General features: G+C 40.6%; 1 protein-coding gene across 8 annotated transcripts in view; it reads right to left on the reverse strand.

Annotated features, from left to right (window-relative positions):
* The window catches only part of epb41a (erythrocyte membrane protein band 4.1a), a 90,699-nt gene that overhangs the window by 37,830 nt on the left and 32,561 nt on the right, over positions 1-20,308 (reverse strand). For 7 of the 8 annotated variants that reach the window (XM_059510025.1, XM_059510029.1, XM_059510028.1 and 4 more), the window contains exons 2-9: positions 19,375-19,775; positions 16,754-17,215; positions 9,195-9,299; positions 8,670-8,712; positions 8,486-8,561; positions 2,272-2,490; positions 1,933-2,020; positions 481-633 (exon numbers count right to left, since the gene is read on the reverse strand). In XM_059510025.1, the coding sequence (XP_059366008.1) occupies positions 481-633; positions 1,933-2,020; positions 2,272-2,490; positions 8,486-8,561; positions 8,670-8,712; positions 9,195-9,299; positions 16,754-17,215; positions 19,375-19,767 (1,539 nt within the window). In that variant the 5' untranslated portion in view covers positions 19,768-19,775. The remainder of the gene's footprint in view (positions 1-480; positions 634-1,932; positions 2,021-2,271; positions 2,491-8,485; positions 8,562-8,669; positions 8,713-9,194; positions 9,300-16,753; positions 17,216-19,374; positions 19,776-20,308) is intronic. The other variant, XM_059510030.1, reaches the window with a different exon arrangement.

A 20,308-nucleotide genomic window follows, 5' to 3' on the forward strand; every position in this document is an offset into this window, starting at 1 on the left:
TGAGACTATAAAGATAATGCAATTAGATTTAAATTTCCAGTTAACTGTATTGAGTGAAAAATAGACAACTTAATACATTTAAACAACATTTTATTATTATATGTTGTAACAAACATCTGACAATGTAAATAAATAAATTATTTAATGTTTCAAACATCAATATCTGGATAATATTATAAAACAATGGTTAAAATTGAAAGAATACAATACAATTATTTTAACAGTAAAATTGTTTTTTAATAAAAGTTTGATTATATTTTCATATGTAGTTTTATTTAAAAGAACAGAAATGAGCAATAAAATGTAAAAAATATTTTTAAATGATAAAAATGAATGATTAAGAATATAAAGAAAATAAAGAAAGAAAAATAATAATTAAAAATATATATATAAAAAAAGCATTAAAAAATTACATCAAAACAAAATAAAAGGTAATGCGAGCTGAATAGATTAGGCATTTCTAAGGCTATGTACACTTACATCAGATGGCCGTATCTTGATGAAGAAACTGCTGCGTTTGTAGGAGACTTTGAGAACTTTGGGCCAGGGGAATCGATTAATCCTCAGCTTGTCCTTATACACCATCAGGCCACTGGAGCAAACGCCCAGCATTATATCCACTCCATCCAGATCCTGACAGAAAGATGAGAAAAGAACAGGGGAAAAAAGTATAAACATAAGTCAAAAAAAAAATAAATAAAAAAAAAATAAAAAATAAAAAATAATAATATATATATATATATCTTTTGACCCAGCATATAAACAAAGATTTTGCATCTTCACAGTTCCACCACTACGGGGCGTCCTTGCTTCTCTTTTGAAAAGTGAACTCCATTAATTTATTTAAATCCGTGGCTTGATGCCAACAGATTGACCTGGTTTCAGCTACCAAATCAGAGGACATGCAACATCACAAGCACTCCTGTGAGATGAAGGATATTTCCATCTGACAGATGATTTTACGAGAGCTCAAATCGATGAAGAATCAGTGCTGGGGGAAGGCACACTGTCTAACTGGGACATGTAACTGAATGTATTTTAAGTCACAGCATGCCTCAGTAAATGAAGACTTAATGTATTTATGTAATGTAAATATTTTATTATTATTATTATTATTAATATCCAGTCAACAAGCAAATTAATGTAAAAAAAACTATATATTTATATTTACATTTATGCATTTAGCAAACATTTTATCCAAAGCGAATCAATAATTACAAAACCAACTTCATGTAAAGTAAATTACATAGGTTTTCATTTTATTTATTTATTTATTGAATGTTTATAAATAACATTTATTTATTTGATATTCAAGTTTATCTCATTATTTTGTAAAGAAAATATCAGAATGCATTACAAACCTTAAAAAAAATACAATAAAACAACTCATTTAATATTTAGTATGACAATTAGGGCTGTCAAAATAGCTGAAAAACTAAATTCGCATGTTGTACTTAAATATGATCAAAATTCAAATTATATTCTAATTTAAAATGCATAATTTCAGTTAGGGTGAAGAAAAGTTCACAAGAGAGCGCATCGAGCAAAATATTACTAATGCATGTTTATTCGAAGAGTAAGAAAACATGACTGTGGAAAAAAATACATAATATTTAAAATAATTTTTATGAACCAATTATAATTAAGTTGTTTAAACAACTATAAACAAAACACCATCATGTATGCATGCATAGTTAAATACAAAGGGCATACATTTATTTAAATACATTTTTTAATTTAAAAACATGAGATGCAGTGGGAAGGGGAACAAAAACCCACCATAAAGTCTCGATATACGTTTTTACATATAGATAACGTTTTTGCATTCAAATGTGGATTTTTATTTTAAATTCGATGAATATTATTTATTTGCTTGTTTGTTTGTTTTTATCATTATTCATCATATTTATGAAAGGTGTCGATCTACTGTACCTTCGCCTGGTGGAGGTCAACCCCATACATGGCCAGTTTTTTAGCATTCTCTAGAAACATCATATCAGCCTGAGCTGGACTCATAGATCTGTAGAAAAATTAAAACAAACAAAAATAACAATAAATGCATTTTTACAAAATACACTATTCAGGTGTCATAACAACATAACCTTGCTAAAGAAAAGCAAAGTGCAAATACCTATATTTGAATCTTAACCTCCTGTAAATGTGCATTTATTTTGCCTGTATTAACCCATATTTCCCAAACATCCATTTATGACCAGATTATATATATGTGTGTAAATTATCAGCCCAGCAGTAAGACACAGTCAGGATCACCTGTATGTGCGGTGCAGCTCCATGACTTTCTCCTCCAGCTCCCTGGTCTGTCCTGGGATGAGCTGGAGCTCCTTGGCGTAGTCAATGGCGTGCACCTCGGGGTCGTACTCGCCCAGCTCAGACTGCAGGGCGTAAGATCCCAGCAGGGCCAGGGTCACGAAAGAGCAGGGCAGCCGGCCGTTCTTGATGTCCTTCCGCAGCTGCAAACACAAGTAGTACCTGCAGAGTGCAAATCATTTAGACATAAAGATATTATGTGCCAAGTTATCACATGTTGCAAGTTAGGACAAGATGTTGTTGCAAAATCTAATACACAAGAGTCCAGACCTGTTATCATGACAACAGTAAAGTGACGTCAGCGCGCCGCTGTGATTATTCAGGGTGAGAGGGCTTTTGTAATTTACGAGTGTGATAATGAAAGTAGAGAATTGCATGATCACTTGGTAGGAAACAGCAGGAGGCTTTCAGTTTTATTAATGATTTAATCTGGCAAGTATCAGAGATTAGTTTTAAAATTAGTGAGTGAGCAAGCGAGAGAGAGAGAGAGAGAGAGAGAGAGAGTACTATCTTACATGGCAGGAAATGGATATCAGTAAAGATGAGGATTGTAATGAATTGAACTATTCTAGTTGTGATTCCAACTGTCAAATCACAAAAAGCACCTTTTTTTTCTTTTTGGTGGCACTTTTAAATTAAGTTGCAGTGCCACTGCTGAATGTATTTTTTACACGAGGTACTGTAGTAGGGTTTTCCACTACTCTGTTACTCCTGATAAATTATTTGTTTCTAGCTAAGGCTGCACAATATCGGAAAACGTCTACAATGATTGAGATCATTTCAAAGGGCAATGCATTTAAATATAAAAACATACAAAAATGGTTTTATAACTAAAGTTCAGGACTGAACAAAAATGTGCATGTTCACACTTGGGTATAATCTTTACGTAAACCATCTCAAACCTCTTTCAGTAGCCATAAAGATAGAAAAAATAAAGAATACTAAATTTAATATTCTGCATTTCCACTGTTGGCCCATTCAATATGACTATAAAATAATAATTATTATTATTTTTTCTTATTGTGAAAAATATTAATATACGAATATATTGCAAGTTGTAAGTAAAATTTTGTATTTATAAATGTTTTTATTTTTTTTTATATTACACTATGAAATGTTTATTTTATCGGATTGCCAACAAATAAATATGTTGTATGTTTGTGAAGCTTGGCACTGTGTTCATTTACACACGTACTGTGATTGCTGTGATTTCAATAAATACATTTATGCAATGTGTATTTAAAGGGTTAGTTCACTTGAGAATGAAAATTTGTCCATCTTCTACTCGCTCTCGACGCATCCTAGGTGTATGTGTCTTTCCTCTTTCAGAATAATCCAATCAGAGTTATATTAAAATTGTCCTTGCTCATCCAAGCCTTTCAATGTGTGTAAGCAAGTGTTTGTTGTCACATCTGTAATAAAACGTCCCTCACATGGCTCCGGGGGGTGAATAAAGGCCCCCTGCAGTGAATCCATGCATTTTTATAAGATAAATATCCAGATTTGAAGTGTAATAAACACTTTTTTCTAACATCCACTGACTGTGGGACGTAGAAGAAACAAAGTTTCCTTAATTTAGCAAAGGAAAACCAGTCTCCTCTTAGCTCATTTCAAATTTAAATTTTTTTTAAATTTATTTTTACAAATCCTCGCTTGTGCTTCTAATTCATGCATTTTGTTTTTATCTATCTCTGCGCTCATCAATAACCACGCAGCGCTGAGAAACTACAACATCTGCCTGCATGTCTTCCAGTTCCCAACAGTCAGCAGAAGTAAGAAAAAAAGTGTTTATTAAGCTTCAAATCTGGATATTTATCTTATAAAAATGCATGGATTCGCTGCAGGGGGCCATGTGAGGGACGTTTTATTACAGATGCACACGCTTTATTTCACGTCTTCTGAACAGTTGACAACAAACACCTGCTTTCTCCCATTGAAAGGCTTGGGAGAGCAAGGACATTTTTAATATAACTCTGATTGGATTATTCTGAAAGAGGAAAGACACATACACCTAGGATGCTTCGAGGGTGAGTAGAAGATGGACAAATTTTCATTCTCAGGTTCACTAACCCTTCAAGAGTGAAGCACGGCACTGTGTAATTTGATGTTTCAGCATCCCAGGCTCGGTTTACACTAAATAATCACAGTGTTTCACTTCACCCTAAAACACATATACAGCAACACATTTATTATACAACACTCATTTATTTAGTTAAATCACAGCCTTTGCAATTTAATAATCCCACTAAGCCATACCACAAAATCGTGGTGGATATGATATGTTAATGTATTTGGTCGTGCCGGAACAGATCTGCTACACTGCTGCTGAATTGCTGCTGCTGTTGGTTATTGCTGTATTTGTAGATAATTGCTGCTGCTACAAGCAAATACAGGAACTTTTTACTGCCAGTGCATATGGCGATACGGTGCCATGAGTATTTAAGACATACTGCTGCTGCTCAAATAGCATATAAAATAACCCCTTAGCAGATCTATACAGGTGGAGCTGGGGAAGGTGGAGGGTTTCGGAGAACTCTGAAAGCACGCTGCAGGAATCTCGAGTGAACACTAGCCAGCAATTTAAATACAAGGCAGTAAGCTCATTGGTTGCATATGCAGCATGAACCAATCAGCTTGCGCCAAGTCGTTTTACTCTCTGAATATTATCAGTTAACACCCCATCAGCCAGCGCCATCTAGAGTTTCATGACTGAACTATATACTGTATTTTCCGGACTATAAGGCTACGTTCACACTGCAGGCTGAAACGACCCAATTCCGATTTTTTTGCCCCTATGCGACCTGTATCTGATCTTTTCATGACAGTCTGAACGACACAGATCCGATCTTTTCAAATGTGACTCAGGCCACTTGGGTATGTGGTCCTGAATCCGATACGTATCCGATCTTTTGAAATGCGACCTCCGTCTGAATGGCCAGGCCACATGTATCCGACCCGTACGTCATTGATACGCTACAAACGTCATAATTCTGCGTTGAAGTAGGCGGGAACGAGAAGATAAACTGATGAATTCTGTATTAGTGAAGCCACTCACATCAGTATCCCACCACTCCTGGCTGCGACTCCGCACCCACACGTTTCTCTGTACCGACGTTGCTAACACTGCTCCACAAAACGCCATGGCCAAAAACCTTGCTCTCCTCCTTCTTTTTAATTTTCTTCTTAAAACGAGAAGATTGTAATTGTGCTGGCTCCGTTGGGAAAATAACTTTAATATTGCAAAAAGAGCTCCGCTGTTGACTACACTGTTGTTGACATCCATGTTTAAGGTTAGCTACTTCCGCAACAACGAGTGACGTCGTTGAGCGTTGAGTACTCCTTTGCGCATGCGGGTCACTTCTGGGTCATTTCACGTTCACACAGGAGATCACAAAAGATCGCATTTAATTGGAAATGTGAACGGCCTTGCAAAAAAATCAAATTTTTAAAAAAAATCGGAATTGAGCATTAAGCCCTGCAGTGTGAACGTAGCCTAAGTCGCACTTTTTTCATAGTTTGGCTGGTCCTGCGACTTATAGTCAGGTGCGACTTATTTATCAAAATTAATTTGACATGAACCGAGAGAAATGAACTAACAGAAAACATTACCGTCTCCAGCCGCGAGAGGGCGCTCTATGCTGCTCAGTGCTCCTGTAGTCTACACTGAAGACATAGAGCGCCCTCTCGCGGCTGGAGACGGTAATGTTTTCTCTTGGTTCTTGGTTCTAAATAAATGCGACTTATAGTCCAGTGCGACTTATATATGTTTTTTTCCTCATCATGGCGTATTTTAGGACTGATGCGACTTATACTCAGGTGCGACTTATAGTTCGAAAAATACGGTATTTTATTTCTATATGGCTATAACCCTAGAGATCAGGAATAGGATTAAGGAAGTGATAGGGAAAGGGACGGGTGATTGAAGAGGTTCCTTTAAAAGTAAAATCATCTAACCAGTTAGCATATTACAGGGGTTCTTAACCTTTTTGATATCGGGGCCCAAATTTTACAGTACAAAGTGGCCCAGGGCCCAATCAAATATTAGCACTGAATTGGTTTATTGATCTCACCCTTTGTTTGATTTGTATTCAATAACTAAATGAAAGCCACTTGCAGTTTAACAGTTCATTATTTTTGTGTATATAAACCTGCACATACAACAAGATGCCAAACACATAACAATTCAGGGAACAAATCAATCTGCATCAAGAACAAAATTAAAAGGCTCAAGTCAGGCATATTAACACACAAAATCTGTAAGATTTGACAGATTTTACTTACAAAAAAATACAAAAATTATATAAATAAAAATAAAATAAAAACAATAAAATGTTTTGCTAAAATAAATAAATTCAAAATAATATTTTTAAAACTAAATAAGTTGTAAATGAATATTGAAATAAAATGCAAATGAAAAAATATAGCTTTATAATCTGTTTAATAAAAAATAAAATAAAAATGGGCTGCTTTTTATTCTCTCTTGCAACTGATGCTGTATGTCTGTGGCAATGGCCGCGATATGATTTGGTCTCCCTTTTTCCACTTTAAAAATGTCTCCGCCTGTTTCACACATACTCCATCTGCAGTGCTTATGCAGTCCGTGTGAGTTATGTGTGTGGTGCAGAAGCAGAACGGACTCATTGTGCTTTCACACAGGACGCGTTTGCAGTCTGCTACTGATCTGCGGCTGTTTAGTCCACAAACACAACATTTGTTCATAAAAAAATACATTAAAACAAACAAAAAAAAGCTTTTTCAGCATTGTGATACTCTTTCATCACAGTAGAGTAACAATCTTTCATAGACATATTTAAATTAAAATATAAACAACGTATTATTCATGCACTTGACTTCTAGGTTTGTATAATAAGTTGCTCAAGCAAGGCAACACATTTAAATACAACTTTTAGCCTAATTTTCTTGTAAGGCAATCACAAACATTTAAAATTAAAACTCACCACTGATAGAAACAGTCGGCTCTGGTGCCTTGTGCATTTAAATCTTTATTACAAGCAATCCCACAGGTCTTAATGAGCTTTGTTTTTCTGCCTCCATAAAAGTGCATATATTGTGTTTCCCTGTTTGCCTAAAGGTGCTCTTTTTATTGTTTTAAACCTAGCCAAAAAGCCATATGTTGTCTACGAAACAGTAGGCTTTAATTCTATAAATGTATTGTGAAATGACTGCATTTCCGTGTCAATCCATGTTCATTTTTACTGTGAACAATGCGCTGTCACTTTAATTCAGCGCATGCAGCACAGCAAAAATAGACTCGGTACAGGCGGATCAGAAGCACAGCGGTAGGATTCGCGAGAACACATGATTTGCCTGTCCAACACTACAATCTATGGTCCAACATAGCTTTTCTTGATTTCTTTTTGTTCTAACATGGTGTTGGCTAAATGTTAATGTTTTGTCCGGTTTAATTATGTTTATTCCAGTCATGCAATTAAAATCCACACCACTTCCTTTTTTTATTGTCCTTGTAAAAAGGGATCTGTGATGTCATATAATAATGTGAGGTTTTTCAACTTTAAGGATGAACCTCTTGTCATCTATTTCTGGCCTCCTAGCATGAATATAATAATGTGAAATATGATTGGGAGTCTGCACAGGGTGTTTATTTTGAAATGCACATGATTTTTTGACTTCTATTTTGTATTTGCTGTGCGGTTTGGATGCGGGGTGCGTCAGAAATAGACTGAGCGCTTAACTTTAGCAAAGCGGCGCGGAGTGCTACTTCTGGGACGCTTTTGAAAAGTGCCACGGAGCGTCTGGTGTAAACACAAGCATAGACTAGAGTGACCGCGATCAGCTCCGGTAGCCGCGTCGGAGCCGTAACGCGCCACAGACGTGTGCAGTGGAAATCAGGTGAAACAGGCGTAACTTTTGCTTCAGGCTACGGTTGACTGAGTGTCTTCTTCTGCTTATTAGCGCATGTTAAACAACTGAGGCATTACAGCCCCTAGTGGTGGGATGGTGTGTTGTAACTGTCTCATGGATAACAGTGGTCATTCTAGTGTCTGTAACTTGGTTGGTCCCACGGCCCTCGCGGCCCACGGGTGAAAAACTTAAAGTTTTTTGCGGCCCTCCAGGAGGCGTTCACGGCCCAAGCGTGGGCGGCTCTATATTATACATAAAATAAAGTGCTGTTCACCTGGTGATGTCTTCTGATAGCTGGGCTGGATCAGGGGGGTAGAACTTCACATTGAATGTGAAATCGTAGTTGCTGCCTAGATAAATACAAACATAATTTAAAACAGGACGTACGGAAACCTAGACACTGACTTTCTGATAGCTATTTCATATGTCATAGAGATGAATGGCATGATGCTACTCACCTTGTACTTGCCGCCTGATCTCCTTGGTGAAGTCCAGCCATGTCTGAAAGACAAACAAAGCTGTATCTAAAGGCCTGTGTACACCAAGAACTAAATTATGGCTATATTAGTATCCACACTAGGGCTACACGATAAATCGCATGCGATATTTAAAGTGCATCTTGTCACTTGTTCACTGACAAGCTGTGCAAAATATGATCTTGTTTTCGCGCAGCTTGTCAGTGAACAACGGCTCTGTTTATTGCATGCAATTTATTTTTGAAAATTACAGTACAATGATTATTAAAACTTTAAAGTTAGTTAATGTTAGAGTTTTACTGCTATCAGAACTTATGATGCAAGTCAATACGGCCATAATTTATAAGAAAAGCATGTCTTTCAGTTTAGACAGTAATTACTATCCAAAAGCTTATCTAAACCTGAAGAAAACATGCTGTATCAAAAAAAGAGAGAAAGAAAGAAAGAAAGAAAGAAAGAAAGAAAGAAAGAAAGAAAGAAAGAAAGAAAGAAAAGCTGCCTGAGCACCTTTATGGTTGGCGTCTCCCATATGGCCAGACCGTAATAGTCCTTCTCTAATAGGTTCAGGTGGTCACACACTTTTGCAAACAGATCCTGGCCTTTGGCATGTTTCTGAAAACAAAGACATGTAGTTAAAACACAGAAGTATTTCAGTCAGACAACAACTGTAGTCCTTATACACATACTTGTTAGTGAAAACATGATTTTTAAGCATACAGTGACTCCAAATTGTAAAAAGATATGACTGTGTATATTTTTTTAGCACAAAACATGAGAGTCCAAGACATTTCTGAGGGAACCCATGGCTTGAAATTGTCTTCAGAGTTTTAGGTTTATGACTTGATCAGCTCTATTAGCAAGTGATGTAATGTACAGAGTAGCATACTACTGTAATATCATTTTCCTATTCCTTCACTCTATAGCAGGGATGCTCAAATCTGGCCCACGAGATCCACTTTCCTGCAGAGTTGAACTCCAACCCTACTCTAACACACGTGAGCATGCTAATCACGGTCTTCAAATCACAGGTAGGGGTGTGTGATCAGGGTTGGAGCTAAACTCTGCAGCGCACTGACCCTCCAGGGCAAGATTCGAGGAAACCTGCTATATAGTATGGAAACCCATTTCTGCCACACATGAAAAAAAGAATGATTTGGTAAATCAGAATTGTAATATCAAAATTATGAGAGAAAAAGTTGAAATGATGAGATACTAAGACATAATTATGAGATGAAAAGTCCAAATTATTACATAAATTGAAATTACCAATAAAGTCATAATTGTGACAGTAAATCAGAATCATGAGAGAAAAAGTCAAAATGACAAAAGTTAAAACTAACAAAAACAACTGACATGTCATGAGTCAGGTTTTTCTTCCGTTTTCGCTCTCGCACGCTCTCACTCATTTACACACACACACACACACACACACACACACCTTATTAGCTTATTATATTACTCTTTGTCTGTCCCGCTGACCTCTCTCTCTTCATGCACCTGTTTGTCATTGCAATCAGCGCTCGCGCTGATTTGCTATGACACCTGTTTCTACTTTGCCCTAAGTGTTCACCCTTTATCTGGTGTTTGCTCGGGTAGATTCTTGGTTGGATTATTGTTACATGTCATGCGTTTTGTCAGCAGTTACATCCTGTCTGTATTGAGAGGTACTCACCTATTCTTGTCTTGTCTGCCTGGAACAGTCTAGCCCCTAAGTTTTTGCTGTATTCTGCTGCTGTTGCTGCTGATTGTAGACCCATGTGGTTCTCTCACCCTGCCTGAGTTATCTACTCCTGAGCTTCGAGTCTGCTACAAGGGAGTCCTGTTCTGTTACTCATCAAGACAGGAGTCTTTCCGTTTGTTCAAGTTTCTATTTACCAGTTCTGTGTGCTGAAAGGACGGACTGCCTTTGTTATATATTTTTTCATTAAAGACTGTTATTCCTGTTATCTCTGCATTTGGATCTTTCATTTACCAGCGTGACAGAATAATCCAACCAACATGGATCCAGCAGACGAGAGGCCTGTCCGGTCGGCGATCGAGATCCAGGGAGCTATGCTTGGCAAACATGAGCAGGAGTTGGCCGCCGCTCATCAGGCTGTTAAGAGTCTTTCAGCTCAGGTGGCTGATCTATCTGCCCGTTTACTTCACCTGCATCAGGAATCTGCCATGTCTCACAATCGTCAGCTGCCCTCTGAGCCACGAGTCAACAATCCCTCCTGTTATGCGGGTGAGCCTACGGAGTGCAGAGCTTTTCTCATCCAATGTGAAGTTGTCTTTTCCCTTCAGCCCCAGACGTATGCAGAGGATCGGGCCCGCATCGCTTATGTTCTCTCTCTCCTCACGGGACGAGCACGCGAGTGGGGTACGTCAGTTTGGGAAGCGCAATCTGCATGCTGCAGCAAGTACACTCTTTTCAAGGATGAGATGATCAAGGTCTTTGATAGATCCGTCTTCGGCAGCGAGGCATCACGTCTACTTGCTGTGCTACGTCAAGGCAGAAGATCTGTTGCAGATTTCGCGATAGAGTTCCGGACTCTGGCTACTACAAGTGAGTGGAATGATCCTGCACTAACTGCTCGCTTTCTTGAAGGGTTGAATGTAGACCTTAAGGAGGAGATCTACGCGCGGGGGTCGCCAACTCAGCTCGATCAACTTATCGACCTGGCCATCCGCCTTGACAAGTGTTTCGAGCAGAGGCGTCGAGTTCGTTCTCCACTTTTCACATCCTGTGATAACTTTCCTTCTGCTACTGCTTCTGTTCAGAACCAACCTGATGCTGTACCCATGCAGCTGGGGGCCGTACGCATCTCCCCGGAGGAAAGACAGCGGCGAATTATTAACCGTCTCTGCCTTTACTGTGGTACGGCGGGCCATTTCGCTTCATCCTGCAGTTTAAAAGCCAAAGCTCGCCAGTAGACGGAGGAGTACTGGTGAGCGCTTCTGTCATCTCCTCATCACCAAGGTCTCGAACCACTATATCCGCTGTTCTCCGTTGGGCTGGTTTTTCTGTTACCGGTCTTGCCCTCGTCGACTCGGGTGCGGAGGGCAATTTTATCGATGAGATGTGGGCTCGTGAGAACAAGATTCCCTTAGTTGATTTGACTGATGTCGCCACTGTCTTTGCCCTGGATGGCAGAGAGCTTTCTTCTGTTCGTCGTGTCACCAGTCCGGTTAGTCTCACTGTTTCCGGCAATCATCATGAGACAGTCTCATTTTATGTTTTTCAGTCTCCCTTTACCCCCATTGTTTTAGGACATCCCTGGCTTATCCAACATAATCCTCACATTGATTGGGTTAAGGGGTCTATTCATTCATGGAGTTTAGCTTGTCATGTAAATTGTCTGGTTTCCGCTGTTTCTCCCGTGTCTTCTGTTCCTCTTTTCCAGGAGGAGCCTGATGATTTGTCTGGTGTCCCGGAGGAGTACCATGATCTGCGGGCGGTTTTCAGTCGTTCCCGGGCGGTATCCTTACCGCCTCACCGTCCGTATGACTGCTCTATCGAGCTCCTTCCTGGCACCACGCCCCCTCGCGGTAGACTGTACTCTCTTTCGGCGCCCGAACGAGAGGCTCTGGAAGGATATCTTACAGAATCTCTCGATGCGGGGATCATTACTCCTTCTTCGTCTCCCGCCGGCGCTGGGTTTTTCTTTGTAAAGAAGAAGGATGGTTCTTTGCGTCCTTGTATCGATTATCGAGGGCTGAACGACATAACAGTCAAGAACCGTTATCCTTTGCCTCTTATGTCGTCGGCTTTTGAGATCCTACAGGGCGCAAGGGTTTTTACAAAATTAGACTTGCGCAACGCCTACCATTTAGTGCGTATCAAGGAGGGAGACGAGTGGAAGACCGCGTTCAACACTCCTGTCGGTCACTTTGAGTACCGGGTTCTACCTTTCGGTTTGGTCAACGCTCCCGCTGTATTTCAAGCATTAGTAAACGATGTCTTAAGAGACATGCTTAACGTTTTCGTGTTCGTTTACTTGGATGACATCTTAATTTTTTCACCCTCTCTCCAGGTACATGTTCAACACGTTCGCCGTGTCCTGCAGCGCTTATTAGAGAATCGCCTATTCGTCAAGGCTGAGAAATGCGTTTTTCATGCCCAATCGGTTACTTTTCTCGGTTCGGTCGTTTCAGCGGAGGGGATTAGTATGGACCCTGACAAGGTTCGAGCAGTTCTTGATTGGGCTGTTCCCGATTCTCGAGTCGCACTCCAGCGATTTCTGGGGTTTGCGAATTTTTACCGGCGCTTTATTCGTAACTTTAGCCAGGTTGCCGCCCCTCTTACCGCTCTCACTTCGTCCAAGTCCAAATTTGCTTGGTCTGAGACTGCTCAGGATGCGTTTGACCGTCTTAAGATGCTTTTTACGTCTGCGCCCATCCTGATCACTCCTGATCCAGAACGTCAGTTTATTGTTGAGGTCGATGCCTCCGAAATTGGGATAGGAGCTGTCTTGTCGCAACGCTCCTCCCAGGATGACAAGGTTCATCCTTGCGCATTTTACTCCCATCGTCTTTCGCCCGCGGAGCGCAACTATGACGTGGGTAATCGAGAACTCTTGGCTATCCGTCTGGCGCTAGGTGAGTGGCGACACTGGCTTGAGGGAGCCAGTGTACCATTCATTGTTTGGACGGATCACCGCAACCTGGAGTACATTCGCTCTGCTAAACGTCTTAACGCTCGTCAGGCCCGCTGGGCATTATTTTTTGATCGCTTTGATTTTTCCATTTCATTTAGACCCGGTTCTAAGAACCTCAAGCCTGACGCCCTTTCTCGGCAGTTTGACTCATCAGAGGGTGCCTCGACCGATGAGAGGATTTTACCTCAGCACTGTGTGGTCGGGGCAGCCGTCTGGGGAGTGGAACAAGCGGTCAGGCGTGCTCTTTCTCACACTGCAAGACCGCCCCGCGCTCCTGAGGGAACTTTGTTTGTACCCGAGGCTGCTCGTTCGACGGTTCTTCGCTGGGGTCATTCTTCTAAATTAGTCGCGCATCCCGGAGTTAGAGGTACTTTAGCGGCCATCCGCCAGAGATTTTGGTGGCCCACTCGTGAGCGCGATATTCGTCGTTTTGTTGCTTCTTGTTCTATCTGCGCTCAGACTAAGTCTAGTAATAATCCTCCGGCGGGTCTTCTCAGACCTCTTCCCGTTCCTTCGCGTCCCTGGTCGCATATTGCGTTGGATTTTGTTACCGGGCTTCCCCCTTCGTCTGGCAATACGGTCATTCTCACCGTCGTGGACCGTTTTTCTAAGGCTGCGCATTTTATTCCGCTCCCTAAATTACCGTCGGCTCAGGAGACCGCACAGATTATGGTGGATCACGTTTTCAAGATCCATGGTCTTCCTTCGGACATTGTGTCTGACAGAGGTCCGCAATTTACTTCTCTGTTCTGGAGGGAGTTCTGTCGCCAGATAGGGGCTTCCCCCAGTCTGTCGTCAGGATTCCATCCACAGACCAATGGGCAAGCCGAGAGGACCAATCAGATTCTTGGTCGCATGCTGCGTAGTCTTACCTCTCAGAATCCCGCGTCTTGGTGCGAGCAGTTACCATGGGCCGAATATGCTCATAATTCTCTCCCATCGTCCGCCACTGGGTTATCCCCGTTTGAGGGTTGCCTTGGCTTCCAACCGCCTGTTTTCTCCGCCCAGGAGTCTCAGGCCTCGGTTCCGTCCGTCGAGGCTTTTATTCAGAGATGTAAGCGTACCTGGAGGAGGGTGAGATCTGCCTTATGTCAGACTAGGGAACGTACTCGTCGTGCCGCTAATCGCCGCAGGGTGAGATCTCCCAGATATTTTTGCGGTCAGAGGGTGTGGTTATCCACCCGCAATTTGCCTATTCAGGAGACGTCTCGCAAGCTCATGCCTCGTTTTATTGGACCCTTTTCTATTGTTAAGGTCATCAGTCCAGTCGCTGTAAAGCTAAGACTGTCTGGTCAGATGCGCCGTGTTCATCCGGTTTTTCACGTGTCTTGCATTAAACCCGTTATTCGTGCGCCCGCACGTCCCTCCGTTCCCCCTCCTCCTATTGACGAGGGGGCCTCCATTTACAGAGTTCGAAGGCTACTCGACGTTCGTCCCCGGGGGCGTGGTCACCAGTTTTTGGTGGACTGGGAGGGGTATGGTCCTGAGGAGAGGCGGTGGATTCCAGCCCGGGATGTCCTGGACCGCTCGCTGATTGACGACTTCTACCGGTCCCGTCAGGCTCCTTCCTCGAGCGCCTAGTGGCGCTCGTTGAGGGAGGGGTACTGTCATGAGTCAGGTTTTTCTTCCGTTTTCGCTCTCGCACGCTCTCACTCATTTACACACACACACACACACACACACACACCTTATTAGCTTATTATATTACTCTTTGTCTGTCCCGCTGACCTCTCTCTCTTCATGCACCTGTTTGTCATTGCAATCAGCGCTCGCGCTGATTTGCTATGACACCTGTTTCTACTTTGCCCTAAGTGTTCACCCTTTATCTGGTGTTTGCTCGGGTAGATTCTTGGTTGGATTATTGTTACATGTCATGCGTTTTGTCAGCAGTTACATCCTGTCTGTATTGAGAGGTACTCACCTATTCTTGTCTTGTCTGCCTGGAACAGTCTAGCCCCTAAGTTTTTGCTGTATTCTGCTGCTGTTGCTGCTGATTGTAGACCCATGTGGTTCTCTCACCCTGCCTGAGTTATCTACTCCTGAGCTTCGAGTCTGCTACAAGGGAGTCCTGTTCTGTTACTCATCAAGACAGGAGTCTTTCCGTTTGTTCAAGTTTCTATTTACCAGTTCTGTGTGCTGAAAGGACGGACTGCCTTTGTTATATATTTTTTCATTAAAGACTGTTATTCCTGTTATCTCTGCATTTGGATCTTTCATTTACCAGCGTGACATGACATAAATAAGATGATGACAAAAGTCATAATGTTGAAATTATAAGATAAAATAACTCTTAACTCTTTTATCCCATAAATTCAACTATTTATCTTATAATCATGATTCATGATTATGAGAACAAGTGAAAATTATGAGATACTAAGTCAAAATCGTGAGAAATACCTTAAAACTATAACAACCAATTTTGAAATGATAACATAAAAAGTCATAATTATGCTAGTAAATCAAAATGATAAAATTAAGAATCAGTTATGACAAAAGCCAGAAATGATGAGATATGATGATAAGTCAGTACAATGATGTTAATTTGAAAACATTTTTGAAGCTAATTTAAACTATTTATCTCATAACCATTACTCATGATTATGACATAAAAAGTGCAAATTATGAGATATTATGCCCTGACTATGATGCTTTTTTTTTCATATGTGCCAGAAATGTGCTTCCATAATTTAAAATGTACTCTGTGCACAGTATGTTTAAAAAGCACTATACAAATAAACTTGAATTAAGCAAATTTCCTTTACGCATGGAATACCCAGATGACTACATATTCCAAAGTATGCAACTGAACACATTGTGCTGGATACGAAATCCCACAATGCAATGTGTACGACTTCACTTTCCAGGGTGAATGAACTGGAAGTTATTATGGACATCATGTTTTTGATTCATTACTATTGTGGGACTGCCAAAGACAGACATTTTTACAAGATGATAACTAGTTCACATGCAAAGTAGAGAGGTCATGTGACAAAGTAGCACACTGCTGTTTGAAACATACTTTTTTTTGACATATACAGTTCATGTTCTATAAAAATAGTTGTATTCCATTGTGTGGAAATCAAATTGTTAGCTTAGCATGCAACATGCTAACAGCAGAAACAGCTGTGAAGGTAAAGCGAGCCTTGCGGGTCAAGTTGCTGTTAATAAGGATGTTCTGTTTCTCTTAGGATGCTATCTCTGTAGAGACAAGATCCACACTGTACGATGGCGACAAAAACAGGCCAAAATGTCACATCAGCAGAAACAGTCTCTCAGTAGTCTGAGAGTTAATTAGCAAAGGAAGTAAAAGCCCTTGAGCAACGCTTGAGTTTCAGAGTCGCTCTCCTGGGACTAGACGATACGCTGCACTCGATAAGCAACAAAAGCAGGAGTTGTGTGCTCTGTGTGTGTGCGTATGTCGCTTACTTCCAGCTCACACTCGAAGAGAGAATCATCCAGCAGCTTGACTTTGCAGTGCATGATCCTGGGCCGGCGAGATGCTTTCTGCTTCTTCCCCTCCTCCTCCTCCACCGTGTTCTCCTCCTGTTTCGCTTCCTCTATCTCTCCTTCCTCCTTTACTTCTGTTTCTGCTGCACATGCATCTTCCGGCTTGGCCTCTTCCTCTACTTTCTCTTTTTCCTTCTCGCATTCCTTGTCTTTCTCTCCCTCCTCTCCTTTGGCCTTGTCCTCGTTTTTCTTCTCCTTCTTCTCTTTTTTGTCCTTCTTCTCTTTCTTCTCTGCTTTCTCTTTTTTCTCTGGCTTCTCCGGCCTCTCCTTGTCTGCTTTCTCCTTCTTTTCTTTCTTCTTCTCCTTCTTTTCCCCCTTCTCCCCCATTTCTCCCTTGCCGGACTCCAGCTCGGCGTCTTCCTTCTGATCCGCTACGATTTGCTGGAGGAAGACAAATTTAAACATTTTATATATCCGAAAGTTAGATTCTTTTTTTTTTTTTAATTCGGTCCTCACAGACAATCAATCATACAAAAATAAATAAAGTTATACATAATAACCGAAAAGGTGTAGGCTGAAGCCTCTGCTTATTAAGCCTACCCTTTGTACATATTTATCAATCAAATGAGCGGCACTTTTTCACTAGTAGTGATTAATACAAGACACATATACATATACAAAGTATATAAAGAAAAAAGAAGAAAGAAAAAAAAAAATCTTTTTTTCCCTTTCTCCCCTTCCCCTCTTCCTCTCTTCCCTTTGAATACCCGTTAAATTAAATAATTATTAATCACCTTGTTTTTAAACATTTTCTTGAATTTACAAAGTGAATTACACAATTTAAATTCCGTATGCAAATTATTCCATAGATTAACCCCTTTGACAGATATGCATCTATTTTTTGTATTAGATCTTAGCCTTATTTTTTTAAACATATGCATTCCTCTTATTATTATTACACAACTAATTTGCTGGAGAATGACAAAGTTGTACCTTTACTAAAATCAGGGCTTCTTACAGAATGATTCTTTCCGATTTTTTTTAATAATTAGGCCATCTTGCTTAACAATAAAAATCATTTTGAATGTGTAAACAAACTGTGTAAACTAAAAACCATTTTTTCAATCTCTGATGATACGAACACTGACTATGACAAATTTAGCAAATGTATCCTCATGGTTTAAAGCAGACCACCAATAATTACAGGATCAATAAGTCATGGTAGTGTTTTCCATAACTTCAAAATTTGTTATATTCATTAATAACTCTTGGAATATTCTGGCATGGTAATGGCTGCTCCTACAGAGCAAGTACAAAGTCTTGCCGATACTGACAGTACATCCACAGACATGCTTCTGTGAGCATGTAAGACATACTGCTGCTGCACAAATAGCATAGGAAATCGCTTATAGCAGATCTATACAGGTGGTGCTGGGGGAGGTGGAGGGTTTCAGAACCACAAAATTTAAATGTTGAGCAAAAAGCTCATTATGCAGCAGAGACCAATCAGTTCATGCCAAGTAGATTTCATTAAAGATTCAATTCAATGACTTGTACAGCCAATTCCATTATGTGAGAAGACAAGTTCAGTTGCTGCCTTAAATGTTTTATCTGATTATTTTATATTATTTATTTTATTTGATTAAAGCTGAGATTGTTCACAGTTGACCAAATGCATTAATGTAAATTAATTCTCAATGTGTTGCCTCCTCCTCCACGTCCAACTGTTTAAAACATGTCATATATGCGTTTCTATCACTTTAAGGCACATTTTGGCTTATTTCAGAAAAACTTTCCTGACGTCAGAATGAAATGAAATTCACTAAATTTCTTTAATGCATGTTCAGTATGAACAACCTCTCAGAAAGCTTTTAGTGTACTGTGCTGCTGGAGCAGATGAGAGCTGCACAGAGGTTTGTGACCGTAACACAACGTGTGAATGTGAGATGTGTGAAGCCCCACAGTTCAGTTGCTTTTGCACAGACATCCCTTGCTACATGATAAAAGTGTGAACATCCAGATGTCACCCTGAGGTCGTATCTGTCAGTTAGCCTACACACCAGTAGGCTGAGGGTTACGCTGACTTTTAAAAGTCTTGGAGATGCTTTACTGTTTTTCTTCAGAAGACTTAGCATTTATTCATGTGGAGCACTTTTATTTTAGCCAAAACAGATTTGAAGGGAAATGCTGATGTTTAATTAGAACCGCTCTAATGAGACATTTTGACGGTGTCTGTGTTTTCAGACAGAGCCGAAGATCACTGACAAGCTACGCTATATCACGTTCATTATCCCAGATGAATCGCCTTCGATAATGAATGCGATATTGCGTAGCTGGTAAGTGATCTACGGCTCTGTCTATTAAATGCCGCTTCAATTATAAGCAGGTGATGGAGATTTAGCGGTAATCACGGAACCATATTTACTGACTAGATGCGCCTGATCATATCGTTAGATATTGCCCAGCCCTAGCATTACACCAAATACACAAAATAATGTTGTTTTGGCAACGTCATATGAACCCTTTGAATCTGACTCTGTGATTTTAGCACAATTAAGAAATGTAACCTTTACCTGTACACATGAGTTTCTGTTTCTCACCTGGTTTTCAGCACTGCTGACTGAGTGCTGGTCTAGAGCAACATCGCCCTCTATGCGCAGTTCTGGCTCGGGGTCCGCTATGGGAGCTTTGGGTTCTTCCTGGCTGTCCTTGTCCCGGGCCCTCTCTGTCTCCACCCCCTCGCCGTCCGAGCACTGTGAGCGGCGCTTCAGGAAGGAGGAGAAGAGGCGGGAGAGGCCGCGGCCAGCGGATGTGCGCTGGCGCGGCTTCAGCTGCTGTTCCTCCTCCGAGCCCCCGGGGGGCGGCGAGGTGCCAGAGGAGCTGTCCTGAGCGGTGTCAGTGGGGCCTGGCTCCTGAACAGCGGGGTTCTCCTCTTCCTGCTGCTGCTCGCACACCTGCTTCTTATGAACGCTCTCCACCTCGTCTGTGGTCATGGCAGTCACTGGAGGAAGAGACGTTCAGTTAAAGTCACGTATCTGTTTTACAGCAATGTTAAAAATAGTATTTTAAAACTGTCAGGAAGCTATACTATTTCTAGTGGATTTTCACAGGATGTGTCAGGGCTCTGAACCGGTTCAAGGAACGAAAACGAAAACCGGAAACGAACGAAATTTTTACAGGAACAGAACCAGAAACAGAAACGAAATCAAATTTATAGTTCCGAATCGAATCGAAATCGAAAATTTGAAATGGCCGATAACTGGTTAATAACGTTATTTTATCGTTCCATTTAATATTTAAAATTTGCTGTCAACCAATTCACCAATTCCAGCAGTACGGCATACGCAAATGTGATGAAGCCAACGAGTGAAATGTCCGCTCAGCTGGGTACTCATCATAGGTAAGTCGCAATGGCATATAATATATATATATATATACTTTTTTTAGAGAGAAAAAAAAGATTATTTCATTCAGAAATAGACATAATGCAGACACAAAATGTTTACAAACATTACAAACTATTAAATTAAAATT

This window comes from Carassius carassius, chromosome 25 (assembly GCF_963082965.1).
Source record: "Carassius carassius chromosome 25, fCarCar2.1, whole genome shotgun sequence".
NCBI classification, from domain to species: domain Eukaryota; kingdom Metazoa; phylum Chordata; class Actinopteri; order Cypriniformes; family Cyprinidae; genus Carassius; species Carassius carassius.